The 14,908-nt window shown below is 50.5% G+C and overlaps 1 protein-coding gene across 3 annotated transcripts in view; it reads left to right on the forward strand.

The window, feature by feature from the left end:
- The window catches only part of Hmgcl (hydroxymethylglutaryl-CoA lyase), a 40,440-nt gene that overhangs the window by 19,813 nt on the left and 5,719 nt on the right, over positions 1-14,908 (forward strand). For 2 of the 3 annotated variants that reach the window (XM_077660820.1, XM_077660821.1), the window contains exon 7: positions 6,765-6,939. In XM_077660820.1, the coding sequence (XP_077516946.1) occupies positions 6,765-6,939 (175 nt within the window). Of the gene's footprint in view, positions 1-6,764; positions 6,940-8,558; positions 8,783-14,908 lie in introns of those variants that run through there. The other variant, XM_077660822.1, reaches the window with a different exon arrangement.

A 14,908-nucleotide genomic window follows, 5' to 3' on the forward strand; every position in this document is an offset into this window, starting at 1 on the left:
TCCTTTCGTTGTAGCGTTGGTAGAGAGGTCAGTCGTTTTCCGGTAAGAAACATAGCAGGGCAAAGGGGCTCCGGTTCATTTGGCTCTGTGTAAACGTGTGTAAGTGGGCGGGAATTCAGTACAGCTTCCACTTCGGTCAGCGCAGTTGTCATTTCCTCAAGTGTAAGGTAGCCTCTTCCGAGAGTCTTCTTCAACGCTTGCTTCGTCAGTCCGACAAGACGCTCGTAGAAGCCACCCCACCAGGGTCCGCGTTCTACAATGAATTTCCACTGAACCCGAGCGCTTACAATGTACTCTTGCACCTGGCCACTTCGCATCGCATCCCAGAGACGTCTCAAATCCTTGTTCACTTTCTTGAATGTGGGAGTGTTATCACTGTAGATGGTGCTCGGAAGTCCTCGTCTGGCGGTGTATCTTCGAAATGCAAGAAGAGATGAGCCCGCTGACATATCGCTGACCAGTTCCAGATGGATGGCTCGAGTGACTGCGCAGGTGAACAGCGTTATATAGCACTTGGTTGGAGAGGTATCTTGACAACGAGTGGCCCGGCAAAATCAACACCGGTCACCTGAAAGGGTTGGGCCTCGGTTATGCGGTCTTTAGGCAGTGGAGCAGTCACTTGATTTGCTGGTTGTGCGTTGAACCGTTGGCATGTTACACATTCTTTTAGAGTCCTCTTCACCAGCTGCCTCGCTCCGATCACCCAATACCTTTCCCTGAGCTGCGTTAAGGTGCAACGTATCCCTCCGTGCAGCACTTTGCGGTGACAGTAAAGAGCAAGCAGCTTCGATAGGTGGCTCTGCTTAGGTATCACGACGGGATGCTTAGCGTCATAGTCCAGGTGACTACGTTGTAGCCGTCCATCAATTCTCGGGATTCCCTTGTCGTCCACCATAAAAGAAGCATTTCTGAGAGGAGAGTCGATGGGGAAAGCTTGCTGGTTATGAACGCTTTTTAGCTCTCTGTGAAAGCCTTTCCTCTGCTCGTTGCGGATCCAAAATATTTCAGCCTGATCGAGTTCTTCGGCAGTAAGAGCTCCGACTTCATCGTTGCGTCGTCTCATCCTTGAGACGAATCGAAGCACCCAAGCTGTGACTCTGATCAGTCTGATGAAGGAGCTGTAGCGCTGAATGTCCATTAATGAAGGGGATGGCACTTGGGATGACATGGCCGGCAGCGCCTTCGTTGGCTGTTTTAGCTCCAGTTCCGCATCAGAGAACGCGTTCTGCACTAGTCCCTGTGGCCACTCGCCATCAGGTTTGCGGAGCCACTGGGGCCCTGTCCACCACACGTCGCTGGCCGCAAGACGAGAAACGGAAACGCCGCGCGTCAGGAGGTCCGCAGGATTCTCTTTTTCTGGGCAGTGCCTCCATTCATAGCCGCCGGTGACGCGCTAAATCTCGCATACACGGTTTCGCACAAACTGCTGCCAGCGTCCCGTGTCTCCTCGTATCCAGTGGAGCGCGATCGCAGAGTCGGTCCACAAAATTACTCGACCAGGGTGCAGTCTGATCGTGCTTAGGATGTAGCTGCATAGTTGAGCAGCGAGCAAACATGCCATGAGTTCCAGCCTCGCTAGAGTGAGTTCTTTCAGGGGGGCCACTCTCGATTTGCTCATCACGACCGTTAAATTCGGGCCGTCCTCCGAGGCGATGGTAAGGTATGCGACCGCCCCATAAGCCACGGCACTGGCGTCTGCAAAGATGTGTAGATCCGTCTTTGTTGCCTGCCCGCTTACGTCCACCCCATAGTACCGCAGCACCTGTACTTCAGAGAGGTGTTTTAATTCACCGTGCCATGTAAGCCACCTTTCGGCTACATCACTTGGTAGGGGATCATCCCACTCCACGTTTCGTTGCCACAGATTCTGAAACAAGATCTTGGCCCGCATGATAAAGGGTGACAGCCATCCCAGCGGGTTGTAAATCCGTGCCGTAGTTTGTAGCATGGATCGTTTGGTGTCTGGTTTACCAGTGTCGTCTGTGACGCAAGACGCAAAGGTCAGGCGATCTGTAATGGGGTCCCATGCCAGTCCTAATACCTTGAGTACACCGGACACAAATCCTAGAGGCTTGGTTTCGTTACAGTCTTGCCCAAATAGCTGGCGCAGCCTCTCGTTGTTCGACGACCACTTGTGCAGCTTCATCGAGGCGGCGTGGAAGATTGCATTGGCCTCGGTGTATAGCTTCACTGCCTCCACTTCGTCATCCGCACCAGTTAGTAGGTCATCTACATAAAGGCCTTGCTGCAGCTGGCTCGCGGTGTGGGGAAAACCTTCCTCGCACAATTTCAGGTGGTGCTGAAGAGTAGCGGAGAGTAAGAATGGGCTCGCGGTGGTTCCAAACGGAACTCGCTTCATGCGCCACATTTCAATGGGAGGCAACGGAGAACCAGGCTGAGGGGTCTCTCGGAACCAAAGAAATCGAAGGGCGTCTCTGTCTTGTTCTCTGATTCCAATTTGCAGAAAGGCCTACTGGATGTCAGCGACAAGTGCAACTCGGTACTTGCGGAAATTAAGGAGCTCCACGAGGTCCGCAGTTAAATTGGGTCCAGTCTCTAAGTTATCATTGAGACTCTTGGAATTCTTTCCGTGGGAGGAAGCATCAAATACGACCCTCAGTTTTCGGGAATCGCGAATGACCGCTTGATGAGGCATGTGATAAACGCAGTGGTTGCGGCTGGTCTCGTCTTCTACCCATTCTGCAATGTCGGAGACGCCGTACTGCCTAACGGTCGTGTCATACTCTTGGAGCAGGTCAGGAGCCCTCCTGAGCCGGTTGGCCAGCTGACTGAGTCGCTTCAGCGCAATTTCCTTGTTGTCCTCGAGTGAAATCTCGGATTGCCAGGGCAACGCAACTTCATAACGATTACCGTCTCGCTTGATGTTGTCCTTAAAAAACTCCAAGGCCTCACATGGTTTTTCGTTGTCTTCGCTCTCATTCACCCCAATTGATTGTAAGGTCCTAAATTTGGTCAGAATATCAGTTGTTTCTCTTTCAATTACTGAAGTTCGCAGTGTCACGGTGTGGAGGCAGTTTATCTGCTCGATATCGTTCTCAATAGGCCCTTGAACAGTCCACCCAATTGATGTTTCCACTGCCCTCAGTCGTTTTCCTAATTTGACGCATCTGCCCGTCGTGAAGTCTCATAAATGATCTGACCTGATGAGCAGCTCAACCTTTTCTGCATCGCTGTCTGTTGAGAAGTCAGCTGCTTCGTACCCGAAAGATATCAACTTTTGCAGTACATTTCCCGGTGGCGAGGGTATCAGTTGGTCACAAATGACATCTGTTTCCAGCACTTCGAGCTCGCGCTCACATCCGCGCCTCGTCTTTAGCGTAACTCTCACTCTTCGGAACTCGCGTTCCTCCTGGTGGCCTCCGAACACACCGACAGTCAACCTTTCATGCCCGAGAAGCGTGCATCCCATTTTCCGTGAGGTGTCAGAGGTGATGTAGGAGTGCTGACTTCCTCCTTCGAACAGGACTCGCACCTGCGCGTTGGAAGTTTCTCCACTACATAACGCAGTCGCGGTCTGTAACAAAACTGTTCTTTTGAGAGCGGAGCTGTCTCCCGTGGTCGTAGCTTCGAGGCTTATGTGTGCATTGGTCACTGTTCGGTTCGCTTCGGGTGGCCTGTTACTTGAGTACGTCGGGTCGCACATCGTGCTGGCATGCTTCTTGCGGCATTTGTTGCACTGCAGGTTTACGCGGCATGCTCGTGACCGATGTCCAGTTCTCGTGCACCTAAAGCAACGGCCGGACGACTGCAAAAGTCGTTTCTTCTCCTCTAGACCTTTTGAGGCGTCGCAGTTGCGCGTTTGGTGATCGTTGGAGTCACAGAAGAAGCAGGTCAGCGGGCTCGAGCTCTGATGCAACATCGCTGCGGATCGGACATGCTTGTCATGCGTTTTACGAAGCTGCTTGTGACTCTCTTTAGTGCCTTCTTTAGGTTGTTGACAGAGGTCTATGCCTTGCAGTGCAGCCAAGTTCTCTCTGCTTTCGACCTCTACTCTCAAAAAGGAGAGTAACTTAGAAAATGGAGAGACGGTACCTTTTCCAGTCTCGTCCGTAGTGTGCGATGAGGCATTGGAGACGGAGCCTTGTTGCTCGCTGGCGAGACGGTCGGTGTCGACAACGCACCTTCGGTTGAAGTCTAGCAGAATGTCCCGTGGCATTGCTCGTTATGCAATCGGAAGTAGCATCGAACTGAAGGTGTCCAACTTCCGTCCGAGTGCTTCGAGTCCTCTGATGTGCGCCACCAAGATGTCGTAGAGACGGCGAAGGCCACGGACATCTTCCGAAGAACGCACCGGCTTCAAATCAATTAGACTCTTGAGGTGTTCTTGCACAAGAAGTTCTTCGTTTCCAAACCGCTTCCTCAAGAGTTGGATAGCGTCGTTGTAACATCGTGACGTCGATGGAAGGCCCGCCAGCGCAGCAGCCGCATCGCCTGTCACCGATGCTTGCAGGTAGTGAAACCTGTCTGTGTCAGTCAAGTCATCGTTTTTATTCACTACCTGCTCAAACACTTCCCAAAAGGCTTGCCAGTCCGAGCGCCGCCCGGTGAATTTGATCAGTTCAATTTTCGGCAGCTTTACTCTCGTCTTCACCGACGTGGTCGTTATAGGGGCCGGCGTGGTCGTTTGGATGGTAGTGCCACTGCCCGCCGAATTCACGGCAGCCTGCGTTGTTGACGAACCACTGTCAACTCGAAGTTGCAGTCCAGCAAGGCACGCTGTAATACGGTCTTGATAATCGTACACTTGCTGATATTCGTTTTCAGCATCTTCTTCCGGTACCAATGGTTCAATTTCTTCGTTTACGTGCTCTAGCTGTTGCTGCAGCTTAATGAGTCGAGCGTGGAACGATACAGCTTCTGTACTTGTGAGGGACGCTTGTCGCTCCTCAGTTTCGTTGGTAAGCTTTGTAATTTGCGAGCGTAATACTCTTCGTTTCTTTAAAAGGCGCTCCATTCTCTTCTACAGTTCGTTTAGCCAATTAGTTTACCGGATTGATGACATCGATATTCGTCGTTGTCGACACTTACATGAAGTGGATGCGTTCATCGTGAGCGTTGGAGCGATGTAGCGATGATCTCACAAATCCACAGCAGAAGTCCCGGGTTTTGGCACCAAACTTGTTGTACGTGAAAGAATACGTGCTCCACGTACACATTCGATAATTCCGGTCACAAGGAAGAAAGATAATCCGGTAAAACTTAACTTGTTTAATTGGCCGAATGGTAAAAGAAAACTTTACAGAAGAGGTTGGAAACATGGCCTTTCCATTCAGCGTCCCGCACAACCACTGTCCCGATGCCGGGCCGAGTCCTCCTTTTTCTCCTTTCCGGCGCCATTCCTGGAAAGCGGCGACAGGCAAACAAGCCGCCCGGTGACCCCGCAGACCGCCGCCCGGTTCAGGGCCGTTCAGAGAAGGCAGTGGGATCCCCATCCGGGCGCCCGCCGCCTGGTCCGCCCGCGCGCACACACATACACGTGCACACACACACACACACACAAAGTACTCCCGCCGTCCTGGGTTCGTTGGCCGATAACATCGCGCACCGCACGGCGCCGTCTCAACTCTTTTGTCTCCGACAAAGAGATCCTATACCAGTGCTCGCTGAATTCAGTCCGCGTTCGCGCTGTCTTTAGCGCAGAAGGAAATTCGTAAGGCATCCGGTCCGTCGACGGCAGGGACGAAAGTCGCCAAAATCTCTTCCCTGTCAATTTCAGATGCTTTGTTCCTTCGCTCCCAAGTACTGTGGGAAAGCCATCGCGGCGGCTGATTTTCGCAGCTTTTCTCTTATGCACCGAGAAGAAATCTCAGCGTTTCTCCTCTTCCTATCGCGTCCCCGCAGAAACGATCGTCGCGAATGCTAGCGCGCCGTTTTTATTTTTTTTTTTGTGTCTTGGTGGTGGTGGTGATGGTAGGGCTGATGGTGGTAATGGTGGTGGTTCCCCTCGTTGCATTGAGGCACTGCAGAGAAGCCACCACGGCGGGTGACTGCATCACAATTTGTCGAAATTTTAAACGTAGTATCCGGTAAATCGTTTTCCGAGCAAGTATTCACTAGGAAAAATATAGTGTAACTCTATGGGACATTTTTAATGTCTGAGATTTTGAGCATGCATGCCGGAAAATCGTATGAACCGGGAACGTATCAGTGGCGTTTTAATATACTTGTTAAAAGTTTTCAAAACTGCAATGCATGATGCTCCCACAGGGTAATGCTCTTGGGGCATGAAAGTTGGCTTCAAATTTTCTTTGAGGGTATATAGCAACGCAACTCCCTCTGAGCAGGATTCCTCATGCAGATGACAAAAGTAAAATTTCTCTGGGCACACCAAAACTGTTACGTTGGCAAAATGCAACAAATCGTGCAGTGTTTACAGATTGAATGACTGCAGAGATCGCATTAACATCAGCAGAGAAAGTGTGGTTGTGGACTTGCAGAGAATCCACAGCATCCTTAGTGCAGTTCAGTTAGCCTGTGGTCATTCAAGGCATGAAAGGCAATGATAACCAAATGGAGAAAAATTTGTGAAAATAAAAGGGGAGGTCATGCCAAAAGCATTTACAGAACATTCTGTCTGCCTCCGAAATGCAGACAGAGTTAATGCTGTGGCTTTCTTTTGACCATGAATGCGCAACACTGCCAGTGTTGCCCATTTTACCGGCCAAAAAGGCTGCTGATTGTGGAGGGTTTCGCCAAAGGTGGTCAGAATTAGCAAGCGAGTGAGTCCTGCTGTATGGTTCCAGGTACGTGTCGTGTGTGGTGGGCTGCCCCTACGAGGGTGCTGTTTCTCCCGATGTGGTGGCCAAAGTGGCAGGCATGCTGTACCAGGCAGGATGCTACGAGATCTCCCTGGGCGACACCATTGGCGTTGGCACACCAGGCACCATGCGACCCATGCTGCAGGCTGTGCTCAAAGAGGTATGTCCCTCATGCACTTTTTTCCTTGCATGTGCATTTTCCGCTTCGTCTGGCATCCCTGTGGGCTGGGCACATGTGGTGTCGTTCCTCAGCTAATGTGATGCATTGACAGAGCTAAAGCCGGGGCTCTCTTACTAGTACATCCCTCAGAATCCTTGGTTACCATGGAGTGCTGCTTGTTTTCCCTCAGTGCCTCAGTCCGTGCATGCCTCATCTTCTGTCCTTGCTTTACCCACTGTACTTTGGACCTAATCTTAGTGTAATTGCTTATAGCTGACTGTTTCACTAGATGCCCAGTCATTATTAATTAAATTGGGGCATTTTTTGAGGTAACGTGCATCTGCATCCCATTTGTTGCATGCATCTTAAGCAGGAAGGTACAGTATCTGTGACATATATCTTTCTTTAGCACCTTTCGAATGATGTCGAGGTTCCCTGCGGCTAAAAAGATTGAGAACCCCTGCGCCAGTATACAGGAGCGGCAATCCCGCTTCTTTGGCTCAGGGTAATGGCGCTGTTACGGATGGGTGGAAAACATTAGCGAGCTGCCAGGTCTCAAACACATATGAGTGGGCTTAACAGGTGCTGCACACCATTGCACGTGTGTCAGGCAGAGCTTTTATGCTAAATTTTAACACATTGCTGTGTAGTCCACCCTTCGGTTTTCAGAAAACTGCATTACCAGTACTTCTTGATGAAGAATACTGAGTTGTGTTACCTGATATTCTTTGCCTGCCTCAACAACAAGTGTTAAAGAACCCATTTCAGATTACTTGACTGCTGTGATATGTGTGCCATATTTGCACTATTCTCGGTTGTGACAAAATCTTTACACATTGTAGGTGCTCTTTGGGCCACCCAAACTTGCCGATTATAAGTCACCAGTTTTTTTTTTAGAAAAATGACCTTCCAAGGGTGGGGGTCGACTTATAATCGGAGTTGGCCTGTACGTGGCCTCGCAAGGTCAACCTGTGTGTGGGGTCAAAAGTAGTTTCGCCCAAGCCGCGAATGATATCACGCCCTATGCATGCATACCTATGTTATACAGTTGTCAGACACAGTGCAAAAGCAAGTCTGCCTAGAAAACTGGAATTTGATGCGCAGGAATTTTAACAGGAATGCGCAGCTCAAAGCAATAAATGCGCAAAGCCAGGAGTCAGAGATAAATAGAGATAACAGGCAATAAAACCACATCATCTTGTGCAGGCCAGCTGATTAGTGACAAACAGTACAACCAATAATTCGATAGTTTCTGATTCCGGCGTCGGAGGTACACGGCGCTGTGGCCATGTCAACATTCCCAATCCTATCTTGTGCGCAAAATATGCAAGTAAAAGTTTTTTTTTATAAACCCAGTGTCACGGATTTCTCCGGATAACACTCGGACCGAAAGAATCGACTAGGCGACGGGTGTACCCACACAAACGCACATTTAATATACCCTACGTGGCACACACACTAGAACACAAAACTAACACAAAACACAGACTATAAATACACACGACCCGGGCACACTGCTACTAGCGTCTACTACTAGTGTCTAGTGTTCTACTATTAGCGGTCGGCGTTCCTGCTCACGGTTGGTTCGGTGTGGCTGCGGCGTTGTGTGGATCCCATAGCCGGCGTCGAGGCTGCGTTCGGCGTGCTTGGGCTGGCGCCGCTGGCGGTGTTCGACGTGCTTGGGCTGGCGTCGCTGGCGGTGTTCGACGTGCTTGGGCTGGCGTCGCTGGCTGCGCCGTACAAGCTCCCGGTCCAAGCGCCCGTGGAGGTGATGCCGGTGTTGTTGGCGTTGGTGGCAACAGCGCTGGAGACACCCCTGGCCGTAGCAGGTGGTAGCATCCTCTGTTGACTCCCCGGAACGGGCTCAGGCACGGCAGGAAGTCCACGATGCGATGTCGTAGAGCGCGAGCTCACCGGAGCAGCAGCCGGCGTCGTTCTCTTCCAGCCAAAGTGTCCCTGACCCGCCGGAGCCTCCGCTTCTCTGCTGTTCCCCCCCGTGCCTCGCTCTCACTCGCCCTTTTATAGCCTTGGTGTTGGTCCACATAAGCATTGTCTCCACCAATCATCTCTGTCCACCTCACCGAATGCTTCTCCACCTCATGGAATGCTTCTTCTTCTTCCTGTTCTTTATTCTTCGTCGTCTTCTTCACACCCTTTTCCTTTAAAATTTAGTTTAGGCTCCTTAATATATGTGACAATGGCCCCCTCTCTCAAGAGTTTTTTTATGAAAAACTGCTCACGTCAACCTCATCTTCAAGCCATCCATGCCAACCGACTATCTTCTGTGGCTATTCTGGACTCGGCACACACACCACTGACACAGCACACCAAAATGCGTTTTCAGAACACTAACACACCACTGCCGTTTTCCCGTACAGAGTCCTTAATAAACATGTTCGTGTCCACAACACGCACCCCTGTATGATCACATGACACCAACAATAGCAACAACAATAAGGTAAATCTCAGAGACACATTAACACAGCAACAACATGATATATCCCAGAGACACCCAGAGCTGAGCAGTTAGCTCTATCTCTATACAAGTCTAATTTGTGACATATGACCTCAATTTGGCTTGGCCCATCCCAAAACGTCTCCCTCTTGATTTGGAGTAGGGCTGTAATCCTCTGTCTGCATTCAAATTGGGCTTCTTCAGTACCTCGTCCCCTCCTGCGTTTTTCTTCCCACTGAACGTGGACACCTCGGCAGCATCACCTGTCTCCTCAGCCACTACCGAACAAGTTGGCCTGGGGGCGTACCGCCACGCAGGACCTCTTTCTTCATATTTCTTCAACATATTTACATAGAAAACCCTCTTAATGCCATCTATCAATACCTCATAATCGATATACTTTTTCTTCCTGCGTCGCAAGGTATGGGCCCTTCCAGTGCATCATTAACTTATGATCCATGGGTAGCAACACAAGAACCCTGTCGCCCGGATTCAGATTTCTGTGAATGGCTTTCTTTTCATAACATCTCTTGTGGCGTTCACGCGCCTTTTCCAGGCTTTGATGTGCCAGCCTGCATGTTTCCTTCAATCTATCCCGCAACTCAAACACGTATGTGTAAGTTGTCTTGAGATCTGATGCAATCTCTTTAATAGCCCACAGCTTGAGTATTGTAAGTGGACCTCTAACGGTTCTCCCATAAAACATCTCAAAGGGCGAGAAACCAAGACTCGTTTGTGGTACTTCGCAGTAAGCGAACAAAAGAGCTGGGAGATATCTATCCCAATCAGTAGGTCTCTCCTGGCACATTTTCTTGATCATATTTTTGAGAATGCCGTTGAACCGCTCTACAAGCCCATTACACATGGGATGGTAAGGCGTCGTCAGTAACTGTCTTACTGACAAAAGGCGGTTAACCTCCTTCATTAGCTCCGATGTGAAGTTCGAGCCCCGGTCACTCAAAATTTCCCTCGGGAACCCATAACGCGAAAACATTTCCACATGTCCCTCCACCACTTGGATACTGTCAATAGTTCTCAGTGGAATAGCGTCAGGATAACGAGTGGCCACGTCAACTAGAATAAGCACATATTTATTGCCTTTGGCGGATACTGGAGAGATTGGCCCCACAATGTCAATTGCAACTCGCTGAAACGGTAGGTCGATGGCTGGCATCTTGCTCAGAGGTACGGGACCAACTCTTCCCTTCGGAACTGTGCGCTGGCACACATCACATGAGCGAACAAAGCGCTTAACGTCACTCTGAACACCCGGCCAAAAGAACTCCTCGGTGATCATAGACATCGTTTTTTGAACACCCTGGTGTCCGGCCATAATGGCGTCATGACCTAAGCGCAACACGGTCTCTCGCATATCTCTCGGTAACATCAGCTGTTGGACCCGCCTTCCTGAACTAAATATGCATTCCCTGTGCAGAAGACCATTTACCAATTGATACTCGAATGACGTCAGACTCTTCTTTCTTTTCACTCTTTCCCCGACTCTTTCGAAGCAAGCCTTCAAGCTCGGGTCTTCCTTTTGCCTAATTGCAATTTCGCCCGGTGTTACGCTCAGGCACATTGTAACAGGAGCAGAGAGCGGACGCTGTGTTGCTCGGGCTGTCGCTTGAGTTCTTGTCTCCACTGCCGACGAAAAACTGACTGCACCCGTCTGAGCTGTCGCAGGCCTTTCCTCCTTTGGATGTACTTCACCGTCGAGCATCCTCCACTCGGGATCGGGGTCTTCGACACCTCTTGCACCCGTAATGTTCCCCAAGATGAGATCGTAGATGGGTTGATCTACGCATTTTGCCACTACCTGCCCAGTATAATATGGCGTGGACACTAGGATCCTGGCTTCAGGAAGGTACCTTACTGTGCTATCTACAGGAGTGACGGCCGAAGCTTCCCCTGTAAGATCCTCGTCCTTCACCAGGCTTCTACGAACCAAGACTGTGTTAGCTCCGCTCTCTCTAAGCACCATTATAGGACGGTCCCCTATCTGCCCAGCCACCACTGGCATTGCTGCTTTCGACTTGGGTGTTCCACTCACTGCCTCATTTTCCAGCGGCGTTTGCTCTCCTTTCAACTGTGGAACTTCGGATGGCGTGACAAGTTCTACCCTAGAGTTGACAACGCATGCAGCGTGGTCCTGAGTTCTGTATCGGCACTCATATAGAGTATGACCCCTCCTCTTACAACCTTGACACACAACCTGTGTTTTCTGGGCAGCGCTAGTAGTCCGACAGTCAGCTGCACGGTGTCCCACCTTGCCGCAGAGAAAACACCTTACTGGCGCCTTAGACGCACCGCCATAAGCTCTTGGTTTTGCCGCATCTGTCTCTAGGACCTTTTGGGTTTCCTGCTTTGCCTTACTCAAATTTCTTAGCCCTTGAGCCTCGAGGAATTGGTCTGCAGTGTCGGCGAACTCTTCTAATGAACACAACATTCCTTCAGGAATAGCGCCAGCTTTGAGCTGCAACACGCTAAAAATTGCTCTGTGACCAGCTTGTCACGCACCCCTTCAAAACTCTTTTCTGTGTTTGACATATCAAGCCCCCTATCAAAATAGTTGGATAGCATGCAGGAAAACTGCTTAGCGGTTTCCGAATCCTCAGGTTTCGCGATGCGAAATCTCTCACGAAAACCCTCTGCCGTAAGCCTGAATCTTTGGAGGAGTGCCTTTTTAACTTTCTCGTAGTCCATGGAATCAGCAGCAGGCATCCTTCTAAACACTTTCAGCGCCTCTCCGACTAAACACATGCTTAATGCCGTGGCCCATTCACTGCGCTCCCAGCCTTGCCCCAAAGCTATCCGCTCGAATCGTTGCAGATATGCATCCAAATCATCCCTCTTGTCATCAAAAAGAGCCATCAACTTCCTTGGGCAAACTCTTGCCGGTCTAGGAGATTCTGTACCCGCTAAGGAATGCTGATCATTGTCCGTGATCTCCTCATATCCTCCCACGGCATGCGCCTGTTTCCACAAAATAAACTCCTTCTCCCATTCTATCCTTCTTTTCTCCTGTTCTTCTGCCTCGCGAGCTCTTCTCTCTGCCTCGCGAGCTCCTTTCTCTTCTCGCTCTTCTGCCTCGCGAGCTCTTTTCTCTTCTCGCTCTTCTGCCTCGTGGGCTCTTTTCCCCTCGCGTTCTTCTGCTTCACGAGCGTCTGCGCGTGCTTGCGCCCTTTCCTCTCTCTGCCTATCTGCCTCCTCTCTCTGCCTCTTTGCCTCCTCTTTCTTCCTCTTTCCCCCCTCGTCATAGAGACGCATCGCCTCTTCCTTGCTTAACCCTAGCTTGAGCGCCAGTTCTAACGTTTTTGCCAAATCCATACTTTCTGCCGTCGAGAAATCGGAAAAATCCGAGACAAAGCAAAAAAGAAAAAAGGAAATGAATCCTGGCACAGGCTCGCCACTTATCTTTGTCACGGATCTCTCCGGATAACACTCAGACCGAAGGAATGGACTAGGCGACGGGTGTACCCACACAAACGCACATTTAATACACCCTACGTGGCACACACACTAGAACACAATACTAACACAAAACACAAAGACTATAAATACACACGACCCAGGCACACTGCTACTAGCGTCTACTACTAGTGTTCTACTATTAGCGGTCGGCGTTCGTGCTCACGGTTGGTTCGTTGTGGCTGCGGCGTTGTGTGGATCCCGTAGCCGGCGTCGAGGCTGCGTTCGGCGTGCTTGGGCTGGCGTCGCTGGCGGTGTTCGACGTGCTCGGGCTGGCGTCGCTGGCTGCGCCGTACAAGCTCCCGGTCCAAGCGCCCGTGGAGGTGATGCCGGTGTTGTTGGCGTTGGTGGCAGCAGTGCTGGAGACACCCCTGGCCGTAGCAGGTGGTAGGGTCCTCTGTTGACTCCCCGGAACGGGCTCAGGCGCGGCAGGAAGTCCACGATGCGATGTCGTAGAACGCGAGCTCATCGGAGCAGCAGCCGGCGTCGTTCTCTTCCAGCCAAAGTGTCCCTGACCTACCGGAGCCTCCGCTTCTCTGCTGTTCCCCCCCGTGCCTCGCTCTCACTCGCCCTTTTATAGCCTGGGTGTTAGTCCACGTAAGCCTTGTCCTCCTCTTCTTCTCTTCTCCACCAATCATCTCTGTCCACCTCAACGAATGCTTCTTCTTCCTCTTCTTTATTCTTGCGGCTTTGCGGGTCTTCTTCACACCCTTTTCCTTTAAAATTTAATTTAGGTTCCTTAATATATGTGACACCCAGGCAATAAATTAGGTGCGCACAAAGTACGCGAATAAATGCAGTAAACCACGTGACTGGACGCAGAAACACTTTTGCACGTTTTTGCATGTTTTATTTCTGCATTTCACTTCACCGAGGGAACAGTCACTTGCAGTGGTGTGTCTGGTTTGTGTCTCTGCCCAACGGATGCCAAGATGCCACCGCACCTTCAGCAACAATACAGAGCAGCTTTCAAGCGACAAGCAATCCTCTATGTTGAGTAGGAAAACAACGTCGTTGCTGGGCAGAAATTTGACGTGTCAGAAAAAATGCATGGGGAAATGGAGAAAACAAAGACGCAAGTTCTTTGGTCTGAGAAAGGAACGGCGTATAGCAGCGCATGCAAAGTTCAGATGATACCCTGCTGTTGAGGAGGCGGTTTAAAATTGGGTTCAGTGTTTGCTGCGACAACATTGAAGTGCAGGCATGCAGCATGTTCATCCTGGACTCCTTTTGTGACCTTTTCACCGAATGTGTGAAAAAAGTGGTAGCGGGCGCTGGATGTGACCTGGTCATAATTTTGGGTGAATTGACGCCTATTCTTCAGCCGCCGGATGTGGCGCTAAACAAGTCGTTCGAAGGCCGCTTTGGTGCGTTTACAGTGAATGGCTCAAACAGGAAAACCCGAAGACACACCGACAAGGCAGCTAAAGTGCGCTTCTTTGAGCGAAGTGACGCAATGGGTCAGCGATGCTTGGTATGGACTATGAACTGACTTGGTCTGTTTTTCGCATGTGGCATGTCGGCAGCACTTTGGACGGCCAGCAGTAGCAGTGGCTCACAAGATGGCGATGGCCGCAACTGCATCTTTCTCGCCAGCAGCAATGAGTTGTAAGAGAGGTCTTGTAGGCAAATAGATGTTTTTTTGCTTGACTCAGTCTTCTGAAAAATGATTGGCGAGCTAGGGGCGCAGGGTGCGACAGTGTCGACAAAAATTCGGAATCAAATTTTTTTGTCCAGTTGGGGGATCGCGAGTGGGGGGGTCTTATAATCAGAGGCAAGCAACTTATGATCGGCAATGTACCGTAATCTCTAGTGCTGCATGTTATGCCAGGAAGTTTGTATATGATGGAACCAGACTGCTGCATCCGTAGGTGCCTCTGTCAGTGCCTCTTTCTTCCCTGACGGTGTCTTCTGCTTTACTCAGCAGAGGCTGTCCTTTCACGTTCGTTTCTGTGTGCAGTACAGTAGCCGACAGGTAATTCAGACTTGGACGATATTTCGGACCTCGATGAGGCACCGTCAGTCACCCCTTAGAAGTGCATACAT

Source organism: Amblyomma americanum, chromosome 4 (assembly GCF_052857255.1).
Source record: "Amblyomma americanum isolate KBUSLIRL-KWMA chromosome 4, ASM5285725v1, whole genome shotgun sequence".
In the NCBI taxonomy this organism is placed as follows: Eukaryota; Metazoa; Arthropoda; class Arachnida; order Ixodida; family Ixodidae; genus Amblyomma; species Amblyomma americanum.